The sequence below is a fragment of the Empidonax traillii genome, unplaced genomic scaffold (genome assembly GCF_003031625.1).
Source record: "Empidonax traillii isolate 1590-97213 ecotype Southwest subspecies unplaced genomic scaffold, ASM303162v1 scaffold844:size270376, whole genome shotgun sequence".
In the NCBI taxonomy this organism is placed as follows: domain Eukaryota; kingdom Metazoa; phylum Chordata; class Aves; order Passeriformes; family Tyrannidae; genus Empidonax; species Empidonax traillii.
In genome coordinates, this window is record NW_020956037.1 from 103,547 (window position 1) to 125,801 (window position 22,255).

General features: G+C 39.4%; 1 protein-coding gene across 4 annotated transcripts in view; it reads right to left on the bottom strand.

Annotated features, from left to right (window-relative positions):
* Positions 1–1,028: 1,028 nt before the first annotated feature.
* ASMTL (acetylserotonin O-methyltransferase like) overlaps positions 1,029–22,255 on the bottom strand; it is a 26,816-nt gene continuing 5,589 nt past the window's right edge. For 2 of the 4 annotated variants that reach the window (XM_027902119.1, XM_027902122.1), the window contains exons 5-13: positions 19,708–19,769; positions 17,513–17,621; positions 13,759–14,185; positions 11,778–11,940; positions 9,954–10,138; positions 7,530–7,659; positions 6,611–6,754; positions 5,947–6,069; positions 4,014–4,355 (exon numbers count right to left, since the gene is read on the bottom strand). In XM_027902119.1, the coding sequence (XP_027757920.1) occupies positions 4,138–4,355; positions 5,947–6,069; positions 6,611–6,754; positions 7,530–7,659; positions 9,954–10,138; positions 11,778–11,940; positions 13,759–14,185; positions 17,513–17,621; positions 19,708–19,769 (1,561 nt within the window). In that variant the 3' untranslated portion in view covers positions 4,014–4,137. Of the gene's footprint in view, positions 1,250–4,013; positions 4,356–5,946; positions 6,070–6,610; positions 6,755–7,529; positions 7,660–9,953; positions 10,139–11,777; positions 11,941–13,758; positions 14,186–17,512; positions 17,622–19,707; positions 19,770–22,169; positions 22,235–22,255 lie in introns of those variants that run through there. The other 2 variants (XM_027902120.1, XM_027902121.1) reach the window with 2 other exon arrangements.

Genomic DNA, 22,255 nt, shown 5'->3' on the forward strand with positions numbered 1-22,255 from the left:
GGTGGGACCTCACCTTGAATATTGTGTGCAGTTTTGGGTGCTACAATATAAAAAGACATTAGGCTATTAGAGAGTGTCCAAAGGAGGGCAACAAAGATGGTGAAGGGCCTTGAGGGGAAGCCGTATGAGGAGCAGCTGAGGTCACTTGGTCTGTTCAGCCTGGAGGAGACTGAAGGGAGACCTCACTGCAGTTACAACTTCCTCATGAGGGGAAGAGGAGAGGCAGGCACTGATCTCTGCAGTGACCAGTGACAGGACCCAAGGGAATGGCCTGAAGTTGTGTCAGGGGAGGTTTAGGTTGGATATTAGGAAAAAGTTCTTTACCCAGAGGGGAGTTGGGCACTGGAACAGGCTCCCCAGGGAAGTGGTCACAGCACCAAGCCTGATAAGAGTTCAAGAAGCGTCTGGACTATACTGTCAGGCACATGGTGTGACTCTTCAGGATGGTCCTGTGCAAGTGTAAGGGTTGGACTCCATGATCCTTGTGGGTCCCTTCCAACTCAGCATCTTCCGTGATTCTGGTGATTGTCTTGACTCCCTCAAGAAGCTGCTGCTCCAGTTCTTGTTTCCAATCTTGACTACACCATTGTAGTAGCAGTTTCAAGACTTCATTAGAGAGTGTTTCTTTATTTACAGTAGAGGGTGTAACGTAAAGTGATATTAAAATGAGTTGCGATGGAGCATTAAAACGCTACCAGCATTAACGTCCTGAAACAGGGGCAAAGCAACGTGCTGGTCTAAAAACTGTATTATTCTAGTTGCACCAAGTATGAAGAAACTATGATTTCTCTGCAGTGTGAATACTGTCATCTGGCTGATGACAGCATTTGTGTGCTACAGGTGTTGTGTAGCCACAATATCACTGCCAGAATCTTCTGGCATCATTTTACTAAAGTAAAAAATAAATTAAATCAATCTTCCCCCCCCCCCCCTTTTTAAAAGTAACATCAGAAAGCTGACATAACTTTTTTTGTTTATGACATTGATAGGAGTTGAATGTATTTGCATAATTACAAAACATCAAACATTTTTTTTTAGGTCTTAACACAGAGAATGACGTCTAACAAATTTCCTGTAATTGTGATTTTGACATTTGTGAATCCATGTTGTTCCAACAAGGCTTGATATTCAGAGCCACTTCTCTCCTTTCCCTCTGTCTGCACAAGCATGTTCAAAGACTGCAGCAGAGCTCTGCTCCTGTTCTTCTTCTCATCATCCAACACCATTTCAGCCAGCAAAACTGCACAGCCTAATTTAAAAACAAACACATAGAACAGTTCTAATCTATTATCAGGTAGGAAAATTTCTGCTACCATATGCAGGGATGCAAACTACAAGACACGGGTGACTTCCTTTATCATTTATGGATTTGCTCTACTATTAAATGAATTATCCACTCCTCTCACAAACCCCCAGAAATTCCCTTTCATGGTATGGAGTAATCACACACAAGTCAAAGTTGTGTGTCCATTTTCAGGGGAAAAGCGGATGACTTCTGTAGACGCGGCACAAGGGTTATGGAAAACAGTAAGACAGGAATCAAGTTGCTTCTCTTTGGGATATACTGCTGCTTCACATTCATACTGAAATGGTGCCAAGCAGACAAAGCAGTGAACAGCAAACATCATAGAAACGGAGAAGTCAATGTGTCTGTACAATATACTGGGTATATTATTTCTGTAGGAACCGAGTTCTTTGGGGTGGGACTGATCTAAGGATGAGAACAGAACTTAAATGATCCAGTTTCCTCAGTCTTTTCCTCCATTTTCAGACCTCTGAGGGGAAAGGGAAGCCAAGAGAGGGCTACTGACAAAACAAGCATTGCTTTACTTAGGCCTTGCATCTTATGTGGTGGTTTCTTTTGGCACGGTGGGGGTAGGAGGCCACCAACTAAGATCAAAATAGCAGCAGTTTCCAGTGGTTTTATTATTAAGTGATGCATAACGTTCATATCTTTCTGACCTTTAAGACAATCTCCTCAGGGCCATTCCTACTCATACACCTCAGATACTTAACAATTGACAAGAAGGTTCAAAACTTAACCCCCTCATTCTTCATGTCTTGAAAATCTCCCTCAGTTATGTGTATCGCTTAAGAAATATTTTCAGTGTTAGACCATTAAATCCACATCTTCTACCACTCAGCAAAAGATACCAGCTTTCTCCACAGCAACTGAAAAACTCATTTTGGATATTAATAAGAGAAGATGAGCTTATAGTTCCTCAGGTGCCTGGGCTACATCAAATTAGCATAGAACATCTCAGACTGAAACACACTGCAGTCCAGTCCAATCTCTCACTCCAAGCAGGGCAGCTCTACATTCAGTTCAGCTTGTTCAGGGCTTTGCTCTCACACCCTGAAGCCTCTAGGGACAGAAATTCCACAGCCTCGCTGGGCCACCTGCTCTAATGCTTCATTATCCTGAGAGTGCACCACAGACACCATGCCCAAGGGACTAATGCCTAATGTGTATGGAGTGTTGTGCTTTAATCATGGAGTACACCGAGGTTGTGTGGTGACCAAGCACATTCTATTCAAATTGTACAGTCAGATACATGGCACTTCGGGGCACAGGTTTAAAGTCTGTGACAGTTATAGGCAGGCTAACTTTAGGATTGAAACTTTCTGACTCAAACAGCTTATAGCAGCTTAAAGAATAGCATTATGACTAAGTATGAGATGAGAAACATCTCACTGCTTGAATGAGCCTCAGTATACATTCCTGTTAAACTAATGGCAAGCTTCCTATCAACATGGAAAAGCAACACTTTAAATTTCTTCAGTTGTTAAATATTTGGCCTTATCTTTACATGTCTGAACAGATGAGATCAGTCAAATTTCCATTCAAAAAACTCCTTCTGCTAAGAATTAAAACCCCCAGTGTGGTAGAAGTCTGACATTTCCCTGATGCTGGACAGCTGAAATGCTCAGTAGTAGGCAAGTTTCTTCTGATGATTTGAATCACTGTAGCACTTTTCCTTTACTCAGTGCTCAAAGAGCAAAGTAACTTCTGATTAAGTAACATCCAGGCAGATGCAACTCTTGACCTTGCTCATCAGCTCTCTCTTGCTGAAGTTGGTGGGTCAGTATTGGCACAGCCTCTTTCAAACTGGTTTATTTGGATTATTGCTGTACAAGTGTGACAGGCAAGAATCTCACAACTGATAAAGAAGAAAACTAGTTTCAAAGTACAGCTTTAATTTCCAGAGAGGCTTCCACTATAAAGTATATGTTCAATAGAAAACACAAATATCAACGAAGTATCAGGAAAAAAAAAAAAAAACATTAGGAGAGGTGACAATAGTGACAAATTACTTGAAGAGATAGGATACAGCACATATTTCTCCAATTAATGACTGAAGCGTGAAGAAATTTAATTTTCATAAGAGGTTTTATACATAAATCCTAAAACTCATCTCAAGTAATGAGATAGAAAACATATACAGCCATTCAACCATATTCAGAAAACCTGAAAAGTATCAGTAAGCAATCGGGATAGCTCTGAACTGCAGCTTGTATGGGTACATACTGTGGCTGGAGGTCAGAGGCTACTGAAGTTCCTTTGTGATGTTATAGCTGCTGTAGGAACACAATTGAGTTTTGTCCTGATTTCACTTTTGCTTGCAGAAAAAATGCTTAAAAAGGCCGTCTTTAAGATGTTTTTGAGTAAAGTCCCACAGAACAGTGATAAAAAGGGGACTAACATCCCAATTTCAGATGGATAGCACAATATTAATTTTTTTCATTTCTGATAAAAATGAGCAATAACCACTGAATACACTGCAGAGGGAGAATTCTGTTTTAAGGTCCAAAACCCCAAGGTATTCAAGTGGCTTAATACAAACTTGAAGTTTTAACTTGACATACTATACAGATATGTCAAGTCTAAGCTTAATACAGTCCCAAAAACTCACCAAAAGAACTGGACGTTAAGGTATTTCATACACAGGAGTTTTGGCCTGCCCAGACATCTTTTAAAATGCACCAAACTCACTCCTGCAGGAGCTGCAGTCCAACTTTTTGTAATAACTCTGCTTCAGATAAAGCATCAGAATAATCCTAAACTGGTAACAGGTGTTGGTTGATGATGGGTATATTGCACAAGTGGGTGGAAATTCCAGTTTGCTTCTGGGCACACTACAGTGACAGACTCTTTTTGAAGCATAGAACAGCATCTAATAAGTTTCCTGTGATCTTAATTTGTACATCTGTGAAACTGTATTTCTCCAGTAGCTGTTTATATTCTGAGCCACTTCTCTGCTTGCCTTCAGTCATACTGAGGGACTGTAGCACAGCTCTAGGGGGGTGCGTCTTCTGTTCATCAAGCACAGTTTCTGCCACTAGCAAGGCACTTCCTGCATTTCCAAAACAACCAAAAGTGGTTCAGTGTAAGTATTTTTAGCTTCAAGATTTTAGTGTTTTGCTCAGAGACAGTTCTAGAGGTCCCTCAGGCTAATCTTTTAATGGAAATCAGTGAAAGAACTTTACTTTCAGTAACCTATTCCTGGAAGCAAGTGTGTAATTGTTAAAAAGAAGGGAGAGTTTAGAGCACTGTCTCCAGTAAAGTTCATGTCACTGCCTCTTGAACTCAGCCTTGCTTTCGTTTGAACCAAACAGTTCCCGGAAGTATCTGTCATACACAAATCATTGCATAAAAAGATTAATACAGTTACCCCCAATTTTCTTTGATTTATAATTAGGATTATACTTTATGGCCTAGATCTTATTTTGAATGTTCTCCTCTGTAACAAACTTCAGGGCTACAGCTGGATTAAGGAATCAGATGATCTTAGCAGTCAGGCTTTTCTGCTTTCTGTCTTCTCCATTAATCTTTAATACTTCCTGAATATGAGTCAGCAGTGTGCTCTGGCAGTCCAAAGGGCCAACTGTGTCCTGGGATGCATCAAGCACAGTATTGCCAATCACTACACAGGTGGTTGCCTCACTCTACTCTGCACTGGTGCAGCCTCATCTCAAATACTGTGTGCAGTTTTGGCTGCCTAAATGTACGAAGCACATACTATTAGAGGGTATCCACAGGAGAGTGATCGAGAGTGAAAGGCCTCAAGCGCAAAATTTATGAGGTGCAGCTGGTTCAGCCTGGGGGAGAAATGGCAGAAGGGTGACTTCACTATCTAAAACTTCCTCAAGGTGGGCAGTGGAGGAGGAGATGCCAATCTCCTCTCTCTGGTGACCATTGACAGGACAAGAAGAAATGGAATGAAGATGCATCAGGGGAAGCTCAGTTTGGGTGAAGAGGTTCTTCACCCAGAGCATGGCTGGGCACTGGAACAGGCTCCCCAGGAAGTGGTCATGACACCAAGCCTGACAGTTCAAGAAACATTTGGACGATGCTCTTAGTCATATGATCTAGCTTTAGTTAGTCCTGCAAGAAGCAGGGAATTAAACTTGATGATCCTTGTGGGTCCCTTCCAGCTTGAACTATTCTGTGATTCTATGATTCAAATGTAGGAGAAAGTCAAAGAGGCTACATACTTCTCATGGTATGTGTGTGTAAAGCAGCACTAAACTCCAGCCAGTTGACCACATTCTGTGCACTACTGAGACAGCAAAACCACTGCTTCTTGATTAACCTAAAGGAACTTAAGTTAGAGCATTTTCATGTCTAGAAATAAGCACACGCTTAGTTGTTTGATACAGGGCTTAGTAAGAAAGACTGGGCCTCTCAGAGACTGGGGAGATGATGCAGTTGTATGTGAAGCCTGCAACTATAGTAAAAGCTTATTTATATAGTTTTACTTGCAGTTTTGTTTCCTTCTTTTGCTTAGTATGTATTACCATAACGCAAGCCTAGACATTCAAGCAAAGGCTACTATGACTGAATAGAGAAGTATGGTTCTTTTAATATGAACTTATAATTACTCATTTAAGGGATATTAACATCCACCTTTAATTCCACAAGATGAGAAAACCCCCAAAACTTACCTGGTCTGCAAAGAGCTGATATCTTGCTTAACAGCACATGTATCTTTTCATCAGGCCAGTCATGAAGAACACGTGAAAGGATATAAAGATCTGCTTCTGGAAGATTATCCTTGAAGAAGTCACCTGTTGGAAAGCAAAATTAGTACATTCCTACAGAAAGTAGAATTCATTCCTACAAAATGAAATTAAAATATTGCAGAGGAACTAGGAGCTTCAGCAGAGGTAAAGAAAGTAACAAGAATGAACAGGTACAGGTATGCTCTGATTTGCAGATAAGGAAAGTCTAGTTAAAGAGAAGATCAGGTCACAGGTAAGAATTCTGTAACACAAGAATGGAGGCAAGCCTAAAGCAAGGAAGGAGACAAAGTTCTTTGCAGCCACCATGTTGATCTTGCCTAGAAATGAAATGCCTGAGGACATGCAACCTCTGCTCCCAGTGCTAATCAAAAAATGACTAATTCGTACTTATTTACCCACATTCTGCAATCACAGCAGGTTTGTTTTTATCCTCACAGAACTTCAAAAAAACGATGTCCCCTTTTAGGGTGAGTGAGTCTGCAGTGCCTTGTACTAAGACACGTTTGTGGTTGGAGCAGCATCAAAAGAGCCTGTTCTGGGCCTCAGGATAACAGAAATCATTCAAAAGATCATGCGCTACATTTACCTGATACAAATGTCACTGGAGCTGTGTCTTGTCCTGACGGCTGAAAGTAAGAAGTGTTTGCAATGACTTCTGGAAGGTCAAATACTGTGACCTTGAGATTTGGGTATATTTGTACTAATTCACGAGCCAGAGCTCCAGTGCAACCTGTTAAAAAGTTTAAAAAAGTCAAATCAAGTATTTTCTCTCAGCATTTCCAGGCATTTTTAAGGACAAGACTGTATATAAAATAGAGACATCAAATCAGAACTAGAGATAGACAGTCAGCTCCACAATTAAACTTGGGCAATAGGACTTCCTGGTGGTTAGAACAATGTTTTAAAGCTTGGGGAATGCAGGTATGACTCCTTATTGATATAGAATTCCTAATATGACCTTTGATACTAGTACCTCAGAGGTTTTTTGGGGAGCAAAAATGAAAAGGCGAGGGCTTCTGATTTGTTGATGAAGAGCACTAGAACTGTTTAGTATTTACAAAGCACCAATATAAGAAATTTGACAAACACTCTCTGGTGTAGCAAAGGATAACAATCATGAAGTGTTGGAGTATCTGCAAAAGTGGCAAAGGTTGCACCAGTAATTGTGTTAATTCCTCTGACATGCTGTCCACCTCCCCAGGCATGAAATAAAGTGTTCTTCCTTCAGTGGATCTTTTTCTGTGTTGAGCCATGTCAGTATGTAACTGATTGAGACAAGCATTCACTTATTTCAGACTACTCAAATACCGTTTAGGTAACTCTGCTTTCAATGAGCTGCACTTGGTTCTTTCATTCTGACATTACAATAGTAGGAAAATAACAGTAGTTAATATTACTGCAGTTCTAGTAAAAAAAAACTATAGTTATGTTTTAAGTAATAAAATGCAGAACTGAAATCAAGCTTTTCCTTTTAATTTGTATATGAGTTCAATTACAAGCAATACCTCCTAAATCACAAGCAGATTTAAACCGTGAAAGATCAAATGCTGTAGCCACGTCTCTTGCTGTCAGGTGAGCAATGCTGTGCATGGCAGCCATAAAACGTTGCTTTCCCTCCTGGCTGTGATAATAGTCCTAAAAAGGGAAAAAAACCTGAAATTGATTTTCACTGTTTATCTAAAACTATGTACAACTAAGACAGTAGGTGCACACTGTGAACATTAGAATTCTGAAAATAAAGATCAGTTAAAAGTGCCTCTGAACAGTTGCTCATGAAAGTCCTTTGTTATTTTACTGTAGTGAAAAGCAGATTTTTGCATCCCCTCAAGAATTCTGATCACAGACATCTTTTGCAGTGTGTCTCACCAGACAAACTTGTCTGGTTTGAATCAGGTCTTGGTGAACTCCCAAAGGCTGTTAAATTCAACACTTCTGCCCATGGGTGTGGGGGCATCATAGCAGGAAAAAGAGGTAATCTGAAAAGGGCCTTTTAAAGAAGTAGTGTGTCTTTCACATACATTTACTAACACATTTGTTCCTCAGCAAGATGTGTCCAGACTTTAAACTGTTTGAAAGGGCAGACTTAGGAGACTGAAAGACAACCTCAAATGTTCCTTCTTCTTGACATACTCACAAACTGCTTTCATTTAATTCTGACATTTATTCTCCCATGATAGAAAAATAACCAGATAATTGGACTATAATGCAAATCAGAAATATTATAGATCATACAATTTTTTTTGTTTGGTTTCTTTGTTTTGTTTTTGGTGGGGGTTTTTTGGGTGGTGTTTTGTGTGTGTGTGTGTTTTGTTGTTTGTTTGGTTTTTTGTTTTGTTTTGTTTTGTTTTTTTTTTAATTAGGGAAGAAGCAAGCATTCAGTACCAAAGTCTCGTTGCATGATGCATATGCATGAATCCCTTTATGTCTCACTTTCATACAGATTTCACCACTTAGAGCTGGTTTTGTGGCTACAATGAAATACAAGAATCTCCAGGCTGAGGCAGCTCATGTGTTTCTGCTCAGACATGCTATCCTGTACACACAGGGAGCCCAGGTCCAGGCTGGTCACAAGTATCACGCAAGTGAGGGCAAGTTGGCAATCCAGGTGTGTAACAAAGGATGAGATCCAGTTCACATTCATTAAGCCACTTAATTAGTATATAAATTTAGGCATCCACTGCAGCAGCTATTCTAACGCAAAGTATATTAACTCCCGGTCGGGGCCCCTCCCCGGGCAGATGGAGCTCGTTAGCCCTGTAAGGCAATCCATCTACGTCCTGAGGACCTCACTGCCACTGTCCAAGCATGCTTGGCCCCGGCAGATGAACCTCAGGATTAAAGGGTGGCTCAGTTCCGCGCACACTGTGTCTCACCTAAAAAATCCAATGTGCAGGCTGGAAGGTGTAAAGACCTTCCCCGGTTCTTCGTTCGCGAAGACTGGCCATTACTTACTATATTAACTCCCTTTAAAGGACCTTTTGAATGATTCCTAGAGGACTTTCTGTCCACCAGTAATCTAAATACTAACATTAGGTTAACAAGACCTTCCTAAGTCTCCAAAAGCTCTTACTTACTTCTACCAATTGTACATGAGGGATGTAGACATCTTTAGGAGAGTGGTTTCATCACCATCTAGAAGTTAAATATAAATTCAAAGAACCTCAGGATGTACTCTGAAGTACACAATTTAAGCCAGGACTGCTGTCAGAGATGAACTCCTGATATTCGCTTGCTCACACTACCAGCTCTCTCCTTAAACAGGCACAAATATTTATGCCTCTCCACCTGCTTCACCAGATGGGTAACTGACAAGTTAGGCTAATTATACCCTAAGTGATTCTCCAGTCTGAACACATCCACCTGGGCTAGTATTGGAAAAGGAATACAAGAGAGATGGAAACAGTTGGTGGAAAGGATTACAATTTTATCAGCAACATATAGCAGCTTGAAGCATATACAAAACTACAAATCACCATAAAGGAGATTAGATCCCTTCTCCACTGAATGGACAGAAAACAGCTTTGACTACAAAGTCAGAACAGCCTAAATGGGATACACATCAGTGTCAACTGACTGGCATCCAATACGGTAGGAGTGCATGTGTGACAAAGTACTAATTGCTTTTATAAAAGGGACACAAATATAAATTAAACAGGACTAGAGGTTGTTCTGTGAGTGTGTCTGTGGGATGGGCAACACTCCAGACAGAATTTCTGTCAGCGCTTGAATTTCCCAATATGTGCTATAACTGCTCTACCACTTCATAGCCTAAAGTTGAAGGAACAGAAGCCTGGGACTCATGAGTTGCACTGTGTTTCTACCATTTCTAAGACTGACAAACTTCCTTAGACAATGCAGTCTCCATTTGCCCCTAGATCAGTTCTGGGCTCCTCACAGCTGGCTTTGATACTAATGAGAGTTTTTATTACCTTAAATAAATCCTCTGCTTTCTTTCCAAAGGCTCGATGATTCTGCCTGCTGCCTTCTTTGACAGCAGACTCCAAGTTTGTAAAGAGAGGCCAAAGATGATCATTAGAGTGAATAATGTAGCCATGAAGCGAGTATTCACCATCTGAGGTCAGGAAGGTATTTGCTGAGTCTGTATTACTGTAACCTTAGGGGAAGAAAACAATTGTAACCAGCTTTGTTTCAGTACTTTAGGACTGTCACTTAAAATCTGAAGGCACGTTTTCCTGCATAGCTGTTAAATAGCTAGCAAATCCTGATCTTATGACCTATTTATAGAAATTTTGCACAAAAGTGTCATTCTGAAAGGAGCAAGTACTTAGTTCCTAAAAATAATTTAGATGCTGGAAAATATAGATACACACTAAATTATTATTTTTATTTTAAATCTGAGTACCTCAGATACCTAATATTCAAGGGAGAGAAGTTCATCGTGTCTGATTGCATTTTTGTTTAGATTATGGCTTCTTCCCTAAATTCAAGCTTTCTCCAGTATGTTTTGCCTTTGTCTTGACCCCTAACAGAGTTAAAAAGACTCCTTTGTTTCCCTTTCTTGGCACTCAACCATTTCAAATCTTACTATGTAAATGACATATATGGAAACTTAGAACTACATAGTGTGGACTGAAAAAGTTACTCCTAATACTGACTCCCTCACCTACACAAACTTTCAAGGACTGTTACAGTTAGGGGAACTAAAATTTAGGTTGTTGTTCATGAAGGGACACATTCCAGAGCTCTCACTGAAATCCTGATTCTCTGCTGAAGGCTGACTGCACTGCTGCGGCAGGAAACGGAATTTGACCATTACTTCAGAGAGAAACATAAAAGTCTCTTCCGCCAAAGTGCTTCTAAGATTATCAAGTCCAACCTTTAACCCAGCACTGTCAAATCCACCACTAAACTGTGTCCCCAAGTGCCACATCTACATGCCTTTAAATATCACCAGGGGTGGTGACTCAACCACTTCCCTGGGCAGCCTGTTCCAATCCTTGACAACTCTTTCAGAGAATAAATTTTTCCTAATATTCAATCTAAATCTCTTCCAGCACAATATGAGGCCATTTTCTCTTATCCTGTTATTACTTGTGAGAAAAGATCAACTCTGACCTCACTACAATCTCCTTTCAGGTGCTTGTAGAGAGTGACAAAGCCTCCTCTAAGCCTCCTTTTCTCCAGGCTAAACAACTCCACACACTCCAGCACCTCAATGTCCTTCTTGTCTAACGGGCTCAAAAGTGAATGCAGGATTTGTAATGTAGCCTCACCAGGGCTGATTCATAGGGATGATACCGGCCCTGGTCCTGCTGGCCACACTATTTCTGATACAAGCCAGGACACCACTGGCCTTCTTGGCCACCTGGGCACACTGCTGGCTCATATCCATCTGCTGTTGACCAGCACCCCCAGGTCTTTTTCCACTGGGCAGCTTTCCAGTCACTCTTCCCCCAGCCTGCAGGGGGTTGTTGTGACCCAAGTGCAGATGACACATCTGAGCTATTACACTGTTCCCTGGGACTCTCCATATAATCTTTCCTATGTCCAGAGAACAAATACAATCTAAGGTTTCCACAAAGGACACCAGAATGTGTTTGTTGCATAAAGCCTGCCCCAACATGGACCAATTCCAGCTACTAATAATGAAAGCAAAGGAGCAACATCCATTCCCCTTTTCCCCAAATCCAAATTACCCACAGTATCAAGTTAGACCTGTAACCTTCAGAGCATCTCTTCTGGTCCTATAGTCTTTCACTGATATGTAGTTGCAGGGAGGATAAATTAGTCACCTTGTGGTGTCTTCTCCAGTAATCCAAGAGCAGCACATGCATCAAGGAGTCTTTCTGTTCCACACACAGAGGTTCCAATCTCATTTGCAATATCCACAGCTTTCACTGGACCTTTATGTTTCAGATGATCAAACATCTTCAGCTTAGAGGCTACAAACAGAGCCTACATGTAGGTAAAAATTGTTATAGCGTGTTGAGTTTAAAAGACCGCAACCAAGAAACAAAAGAATCTGCCTACAATTATTCTATGCAACTACTGTTCCTAAAGTGCAACATAGCTTAACAAACTCCTAAAAATTGCTTCTTTCTCTCTCAGGGGGTTTCAGTATCTTAGCTGATAATAGATTTTTTAGAAGAAGTGTTTAGGAGAGAGGGGAACTCAAAATATTCTGGGATGCAACCTAAAGATTCTGCATGAAGATCACTTCTTTATTCGGATATCTAGCATATCCCCATCTATCAGACTGTTCCATAAGGTCAAACACTCTTAAGCATATGAATCAATACCCAAAGATCAAATTAAATTTGATTTACCCAAAACATATAGAACTGAAACTCTTCACTGGAACAGTGTAACAAATTCAGTTGCTATAATATAGGTCCTTGTTTTATTAAAATTAAGGAAAAAAACCCCAACTTCACAGCACAGCTGCACAACATCACAACTTAATAGGATACAATACATATGGAATGGGGACGAGAGGACAGATAGTGCCTGATGGTGAAGAAAAGTCCATGGGCAATAGCAGTGTAAGTTGAAAACCTTAGCTGAACTTGTAAAGATATGCTAACCAAACCAGAGAGGAAAGTTAATGAGATGTAATAATATATAACTCTTTGTTTGAAATTTGCAATTTTGCAGTTTCAGGATTCTGAAGTAGTTAAAACACCTAAACCCATGGAATTTTTGTAGTGCTCAATAGTGAAGGCACACAGCAATTGCAGAGTGCATTTCTTTGCAACTACAAGCAACTATAATGTACTTAAAAATTAATGGTAATGAAGGAAATGGATTGACCTTCTGCTTAATAAAAATTGAATGGAGAAAACTATTAACTTCCCTCTGTTACCCCTCAAATTTGTTATATCTTTATAACAAATTTAGTTCAAGTTATAGTTTCAAGTTGGAGTTATAGTTTAGTTTGAATATAGTTTCAAGTCTGCATTTCAATGCCACTTTAGCACTTTTTTTTTCACCTTTTCCTAAAACACAGGTGACTTGATGGAGATCAGTGATCTATTAGAATGATCATTTTTCATTTCTTCTTCCCCTTCTTCACTATTGTCTTCACTACACTGAAACTGTGAGTAGAAAACCTGGGGTACTTAAAATGTCCAGCTACACACTTCTCATCATACTTGGCTGCTACATAAAGCATGTGACTTTGTTCTTGAGCTCTTACGAGCATGCCACCATCAGATACAGCATGGATACTATCAGTTAAACACATCTGGAACGTGAAATAGGTTGTTAAAAAATCATATTCTTAAGAGGCAATAAAAAAATTAAGATCTTCCACAGAATTCTAATGCCAAGCATTACAAGTCAGAAAGGAAATATAATATATACAATTCTTATCACAGTTTTAAGTCAGTTAAGTTAGGCGTATTAAATGCTTTCTTTGCAGAGTGTATAAATTCCAGCTTCGTTGTGCTCTTCTGATCAGTTAAAAAAAAAAAAAAACAACAACAAACAAACCCCCACAAAACTTCTTTTCCCTCTCAGCTCAAGAGAGAAAATTATCAAATGGGTAACTGAAATTTCATACAACAGACAGAACAGATAAAAGTAAATACAAAAACCCCACACAACAACATTTCAACTATCTTAGACTCTCTAGAACTTCAGTGGTCCTTTTTTTCTAATTATTAATGCATTCTTACCCCGGCTCAAGTATTTCATATTACCTGATACATATTGAAGCCCAATGAAACAAATATCAGACAGCAATGTAATGAGTAGTCTTATTTTTTCCCTTACCTTTGAAGCCCTGAAACCATCCATCAGCTCTAGAATTTTAGATGGAACTTTTGGTGCTTTTTGTGGCACGCCATTCTGATTTTCCAAAGGTACTGTAAAACCAGTTCTGACACCAGAACTGTTTTCAGAAGTGTAAACAGCTCCTGAGGAATGCATCCCACTGCTGTCCAACTTACTGGCACCTTTGTGCTCAGTAAAATTTGAAGATTCACTTTCTCCATCACTTAGGTTCTCAAAAGTGTCCACAGAAGGGACAGAGTCATACTTTTTATGTTGTACATTATGCTTAGAGGGCGGATAGTACAATTCTGCTAGCTTTTTGCAGAAGTGATTCAGAGGAAATCCCACCACATTCAAGAAGTCTCCATGGACATACTCAACTAACATTCCACCAAGGGCCTGGATACCGTATCCACCTGCCTTGTCCCTGGGGGAGAGAAAGCAAAACCAAACATATACCTAATTAGGGTTAAGAGCAAAGGTAACACAGAACACAAAAAATCCACCACCACTGCAGAAGTTGGAATAAAGATTATGTAGTAAATAATTACATTACATATAACACTGTACTCAAGTTAGAGGCAGATTAAATCTACTAGCTAGGTTCAACACTTAAATTTATAAATCACAAGATAAATACAAGGACTGGTATTTCTGCTAAGGGAGAATAGCCAAAGGTCTTCATGCTTCAGACAGCCCAAATGCCACAGTCACCTAAGCGGGAGGTAACACCAGCTGACTGCAGTCAGATTGTATTGCCACAGGTTACCCAGAACTCCCCAAGGCCTGGCTACCAAAAAGGTAGAGTCACTGAGACCAACACTGCCACTGAGTCACTCAGATGCATGCTGACCCTCACCCTACTCCACAAGGCTGAAAAGCCTTTAGGAATATGTTAGGTCCCAAAGGAGTTCACAACGAAGATGGCATCTTAGAACTAAAATGACTGTAGAACGCATCTTACAGTTCTCAAATGAGAGATCGGGAAGACAGGACTTTGTTTGAACAGATTGCTCCTTCACAACAAAATGCACTACATCCCATTCAGCCCTATCCAACTCCTGCACAACCACCCAAGATACAAGTGAAATTGTGGTTCACAACACTATGCTCTTAGATATCATGGTGTAATTATGCAAATTCCACAGCGTGGAATGGAAATACATACAGGCAGATAAGCTGCAATAGACCCAACAACGTTACTATTTGCAAAGAAGGAAGAAGGCAATTAAAAATATGTTTCCTACGTAACAGCAGAATCTGAAAGCTTACATCAGCAAGCTTTGAAACCAAAGGTCAGTCACTCTCGGGTCTATTAACTTAAGGTAGCATGTAATTACACAAACTGCTTGTGAAAGGAGGTTACTACACAAATTTTTCATCTTAGATGTGATCAGAAACAGCTCTTTACATTTTTAGAACTTATTTCCAGATTCCCTTTCTAATAGTCTCCTAAAAGAAACAGGAATCTGTATCCCAGCCAGTGGGATTTTTGAATTGCTATAAATTGGGGAACAGGGATTTTCCTTCTATCTTGCATTTTAAGCAGTATAGCTTTGTCACTGTTTAAATTATTCTTTTATAACACTTACACCAACTAAATTAGGAATGTTATAATGACTAAAATGTCTTTTAATTTTTAAATGAACTTACAGACTGGTAGTCATTTTGGTATATGCTCACAGGGAGGCAAAAAACATTGTGACCACCAAAAGCAGTGGTATCATGTCCCAGCAAGACCATTAACACAATTGACCACATATTATTTATTATTCTACAGAACTTTATATTCTGGCCCCTGGTGAGTGCCCCTGGTGGTGCAGTGGCTAAACCGCAGCGCTGTCAACGCTGAGATCGGGGTTCGATTCCCGGTTAGGACACTCCCCGGGCAGATGGAGCTCGTTAGCCCTGTAAGGCAATCCATCTACGTCCTGAGGACCTCGCTGCCACTGTCCAAGCTCGCTTGGCCCCAGCAGATGAACCTCAGGATTAAAGGGTGGGCTCAGTTCCGCGCACACTGTGTCTCACCTAAAAAATCCAATGTGCAGGCTGGAAGGCGGAAAGACCTTCCCTGGTTCTTCGTTCGTGAAGACTGGCCATTACCTTATTTTCTGGCATTGGATCCTGAGTAGGACACTTGCATTCTACATTTTATTACTTCAAAGTTAAGTCTGAAACTGTAGAGCTCCACCCTCTGTATCACCTCTTTCCCAGAGTGCAGTTCTTTGGTTTCACTGCCATCAGTAGAAGAGCTACCAAAAAACACACAGGATCCTCCCACTGAAAATTGTGAGGAGAGAAAGCTGTTCACAGGGAAAGATTACAAAATAAAAAGCTGGGTCAAAGAGGCTGGCAGAAACTAAATCTACTCATTACACAAGCTTAAAACAGTTAGGATTACTATGGTCCAGCCATAGAGAGCCAGGAAAGACGAAAGACTCAAGAGGACACTACATTTAGCAGTTCCTTCAGAGTCAGAAGAAAATGCTTCCTATTCTCTTGATTTTATAAACTAAGATCAATTATCTTCTGCCTCAGATAGTAATGAAATACATTCTCTGAACCTTTGGTCCTTGAGAAACCCTTGCTGTCACACACCCTTTTTAGCAGAATTAACAGAATGATCCAGTGCTGCTTACGAGCCATTTCGTTGCAGCAAAGCACTGCTAAACTATATTTTCTTCCAGAGGAATTAGTCAGAATATTCCAAAATAACCTTCAACCTGACATTCTTTCTAAAAATCCATAGTAATTTCTGTTTCAAATTACTACTTTATGATGTGCTGCATGCTGAAGATCTCCTTTCAAAAACCTACCCAGGAATTTCTGTTACAAGCTGTAGTCTTGCCAAAACATTCTTCTCTGCCTAATCCAATTTAGCATCTATTCAATAAGCTGAGACCCCTCCATGCTCAGAAAGTATGCTCATTTACAAATAAGCACTAAAATAAAGCCAAAGTCTACACTGGTTTCTCTTTCCCCTGTAAAACATGACTGTATTGTTTTATAGCACAAATGAGTTTAAAAACCACTACAGTTTATATCCTTACAAGGTTAGAATTGAAATTATAGACACTAAAGGTCATCTCAGATCACCTGATATGCAGCCCATAATGCTAATTACACCTTCACTGGGCTTCAGTTAACACAAAGAAAAGGCAAATTCCTTAAAGTCACAAACATTCCTTTGTTGTCTCCCAGTAAGTACTTTTCTCTCTCTTTTTTTAATTTTTTTTTTTTTTTTAGCAATCTAGTCAACTTGATCTTCAGACCAGTAGTTAGGCATTCTGTTCTCATCCTTCTGTGGAATCACTGTTGTCTAGTATATTGTCTTTGTATAAGTTGTATACATATATAAGTAACTAGTATATTACAAGGGCAGCAGCAACACAAGCTAAAGGACAATTATGGCTTAGGAACAAACATAAATTGTGTTGTCTCAGGTACTGAAGATCCCTGAATGCCTCTGCTAACAGAGAAGAAATTGTATATTGCATGAGTGCTTGCTCTAATCCAGAGTATTCCCAGCCTTCACTTCTCAAATTCATTAAGGTTTGAAAGTTCTCATTTTCCCTGGAGAAGTGACAGCCCTAGAGAAGAACAAGAGAACACTCACCTTCCATCACCCATGCTATCATTTATTGTACACATACAGCAATTTTTCACAGGTCAAAACACTTTATGTTGGTGGCTTAATAACATACCCTAAGACCTATTCTCAAATGTCTTGTGACAGCATCAGGGTCTTACTTACATTGGCTCCCCGCTATGAATGTACTCCCATAGGAGCTCTTCAGACAGCTCAGAAAATTTTACTTTAGTCTCTTCATAGAAATCAGTGATTTCCATCTCTAGCTTATTGTCTACAGAAAAGAAAAGAAACAGGAATTGAAATTTAGAGAGCATAATATCCAAGTTTTATTTGGTAATCATTTGACAATTTTGCTTGGGGAAAAAATTAAAGATACTACACAAATGTATCACATGACTAATAACATTCTTGAGGGACAGTGGACTCATAACTTCCCCAAAACAGTAAAAGCTTGCATTTCCAAGCTCTGCAGTCCTGTCTTGGGGCTAACAGATTGCTTTCCCTGTACGGGATGTGTTCTTTAATAACGCTTATACAGAGCAATTTATGGACTGCTGGCACACATATCTGGCACTGGGCACAAAGAAGGCTACGACTACCCTTCCAACTTTATGACTGTTGTCAAAGAACTCTTAACAACATATCATAGTTCAATATGTAGCTGTCATAAAAGTGGGAATGTGCAGCTGCACCTGCACTGCGGACTCAAGCATCCAGCAATCCCATCAACAACCACCGTTGACATTTTCTTATCATCTCTCAAGAAATGACAAGATTATTTCAGACCTCTGTATCTAGAAGTGGTTAAAGGAAGGTGCAGTGAAGTACTGCACACGTGGGTATGGACCCTGCTGCACCTGGTACACTGAATCTGGTGTCGTTCCAAGAGAAGGCTTTTCCAAAATGCATTCAAAAGGAAAGAGCCTTGCACAAATGAGTGTTATTAGCTCTGCTCTTCTCTAAAAACACCCAAGTGATAAAGCTACGGTGATAAAGGCTAGTTACTGTTACCACTGTCTTCACAGGGTTGGAAATTCTTGAGGAGTATGAAAGATCAGAACAAGGGGAGAATACTAACCAAGTTCTAATGGTGTTAGTGTGGAAAAAAAACCCAAACATTTATGAAATAAGAAAAAACAGATGAAATAAGAAAATTGTTGCATGTGAAGAGAGATTACTACATCTTTCAGTATTGATGAAAAACTCCAATCAGCTCAAGATAAAAACTTCATCTGTAATATATACGTGGTACTTAACAAAAGCATTTTAACTATAAACTAAAACTAAAAATGTATTCTAGAAAATCCTTCCACTGATTGCATCACTTGGAGAATATGCAGATTTACAGTACTTTTATTCATCTGAATACGACGAGGCTTAAATTTGCAAACATCCAACGAGATGTGCTGTTATACCATCAGTACTACAGTTGTGTGTACTTTAACTTTCTTCCTACAATAAACAATTAAAGGTAATATTATTGTTGCTGGATTGTTCCCAGGAACCCCTTGATAATGTATTTTATTTCTTTTGCAGCAGCTCTCTTTCTACTGTACTAGCATATTAGTAAGGGTACTGGATAACTGGTTTTATTTGTATTTTATAAGAGTTAAGAGCAATCACTCCAGAAAATAGTAAAAACTGTAAATAATTTATCTACAGAAAGACTATGTTGAGTGAAATGTCGGAAAAATGATCCCTGAAAAAGCTCTACAAAAGGAATATTGGCATAATTACTAGACAATGCTTCCCAAACACTCCTCAAATTATATTAGTGGTACAGTTCACATAAAAAACACTTGCTTATTCTATAAATTTTCTGATAAAGAACACTGATGTACTGCTCCCTACAGTTCCTTAACAGTCTGAGTCATTAAACCAGTACTCTACTCATGCCCTTAAAATGGCTCTGAAGTTTCCCTTATTTACTGAAAACTGAAGTAACTATAGATACAGCAACCACTTGTATTCAAATTCAGCCAGTATAAAGAGAACATGGGAATTGAATTAATATGGATCAGCTTCTGCTCAGTCCCACACTTGGTAGTGTCTTACTTGAATTTCATTTAGAATATTCCTACAATTTACACTGGTCTTTCAATTAGTCTCATACCTTTCAGAGACAGTATTTCTAAAGTCCACAGAATTTTGTAATCCTCCTTCCTGTGTGAAAGCAAGAAGATTGGCTTTTGTGTGGAGGTTTTAATTTATATTTTGATAAGGTAATTCTTGAGCAGAAAATCAATTCAGATTGTATATGGAACATTTTCATCCTTTTTTTTTTTCCACTTGTACAAGTCATTTAGAGAATAACTTCTAATGCAAATACTGAGTTTTAACAAACTGAGCAGACATACCTTTACTGCAGCAATGTATAATAGCCACTCCTGTGAAGACACTGTGCTCTTTCCCATTCAACCTGTCAGGGAGAAGATGTGCATTAAGCAACAGCCTTATGAAATGTTCTACGTGATTATATTGCTACAGCCTGAAAAACAGACCACTATATTAATATACCACTCAATGGGTCTGATATGCATCCTAAGCAAAGACATTTTATTTTAATCATTTCAATATAGGTGAAAAGACATTAGCAAAACAAAACAAACCAACCAAAAAAAGAGAAAAAACAACCCAACAAACCACTATTAAAAGCTTCAGTTATTTCAAATCTCTAAAATATCACCTGTACTGTACTGGAAAAGTAGTCCATGATATCAGTTTATTCACTGTGCATCAGGAAAGTGACTATATCAAATCCATTAGAAAGGAGCAGTTGGCACAAATACTACTTTTACAACCATCTTCACTGAAAGCTGGCAGTAAATACCCAGATGATGCAACTTAGACTAAGCAAGTGATAGGGAACTAGAGCATATGTTCTCATTTCATCCAGACTTGCCCCCAGAGATCCCATGGCAAGCCAGAGAGGAAAGGAAGAGAAACCAAATTTCCTCACCCCTCACTCCCTGTTGTAGTGGCTCTGGAGTGCCACACTGTGGCTGATTAGTTTTGAGGACTTCATTAATCTACTGTGTCAGCAATAGAAGTATAATAAATAGCAAGAGAACGTGAATTTTTCAAGAGACTGTTTAGGGAATAGCCTCAATGATTAGCTGGGATATTTTTGGATGTAATCAGAAGCACCTCACACTCTCTCTGTCCCCCAAAGATTCCACACTGAATAGTAAGATGTGTGTGCAAATTTTCATCTGACACCTTGGATATATGCAAAGATGTATCATCTTATCTGCATTTTTCCTGGAGTTCTAAAAAGCTAAATATTACATGCATTTTATATCGGTTGACCTAAATTTCCAAAAAAAAAAAAACCCAAACCAACAAAACCCAAAAGATTTGCTTACGGTAGAAGTAGATTAGGCTCTGGAGGAAAAAACAAAAACAAAACAAAACAAAACACCAAACAAACACCCCCCCCAAAAAAAAAAAAAAAAAAAAAAAACAAGCAAAAAAAAACCAAACAAAAAATTTTTGAACTACCTAGACATGGCATAATTTCAAGCAAAAACAGTTGTGAAAAATCTCTTGCCAGACAAGACTCCTTTGTCAATCTCCTACTAATGACACAGGCTCCTAGCCCTTCCCTGTTTTAAAAAACTACTTTTAAGTTTGTAACCTGCAACAAAGGATCAACTATTCAACAATGAAAAAACATTTTTAAAAAAAATCTATATACACTTACACAACAAAACTCAAAAAACCAGCAAGCCGCTTATATTCACTTTTTAGATGTCTGAGTTATAATGTAAACTGATTAAACAAGCAGTGCACCTTTTCTTCCTCTACTCACCAGTAAAACAGAAGCACGATGTGAGGATTCCTCACATCTCATCCTTCGGAAAGGAGGTGACTAGAGCTACTTAGTTAGTGTTTCTTTTTCTTTTAAAAAAAAGGTGCTATAATACGACATTAAACTTGTAGTAGGAAAAGTGCAGAAACATCAAAAAAACCCCACCAGCCTACCAACTATGGAGAACACTGATGGAAGTAGATTTTTCCTCCTCAGTTAAACTACACAGTTTAAAGCAAGTGTCCCTGAACTCACATGATCCTGTACCTTCTCATAACTGCAATACTAATTGCAGCTTTCTAGTACCCGAAGGGAGACTATAAGAAAGATAGAGAGGGACTTTTTACTAGAGCCTGCAGTGACAGGACAAGAGGGAGTAGATTCAAACTAAAAGAGAGTAGGTGTAGATTAGATATTAGGAGGAAGTTCTATGCTATGAGGGTGGTGAGGAACTGGAACAGGTTGCCCAGGGACACTGTGGCTGCCCCCTATCTGGAAGTGTTCAAAGCCAGGCTGGATGGAACTCTGAGCAACCTGGTCTGGTGAAAGGTGTCCCTGCCCATGTCAGGGGGGTTGGAACTAGATGATCTTTAAGGTCCCTTCCAACCCAAGATATGATATGATTATTCCATTAAATCTCAAGCCTCAAACCACTGCTATGATGGTTCTGTCCTCCTTCCCACTGTGATTTTTCTCCCAGTCTCCCCATCCTGTACCAGCTGAAGCACACATAGTCTTGTGGTAAGTGATTCTGAAAATCAATCCAAGTGAAAACAAAACAGTTCATTATGTCTCTGATCAGCTTCCTAAGGTGAAGGGGCAAGAGCAAGCAGCCACAGGTAACATAAAAGCAGGTCTAACTTTTTCAGTGGAAGAACTGGTTTACTCTGTTTAAAAATCACTGAAAAATCTGGTCCATGGAGATTCTCATATACATCAAGGAATCAGTACAGTTCCTTTGAAAACAGTTTAATATACACATTTGGAATCTTAGTTAAAACTACAGACCTTGACAGCATCCTATAGGCATCTTGCTTATCAACAGGTTTCTCCAGGATCTGCTCATCCACAGACTAAAACAGAAAGACAGTGAG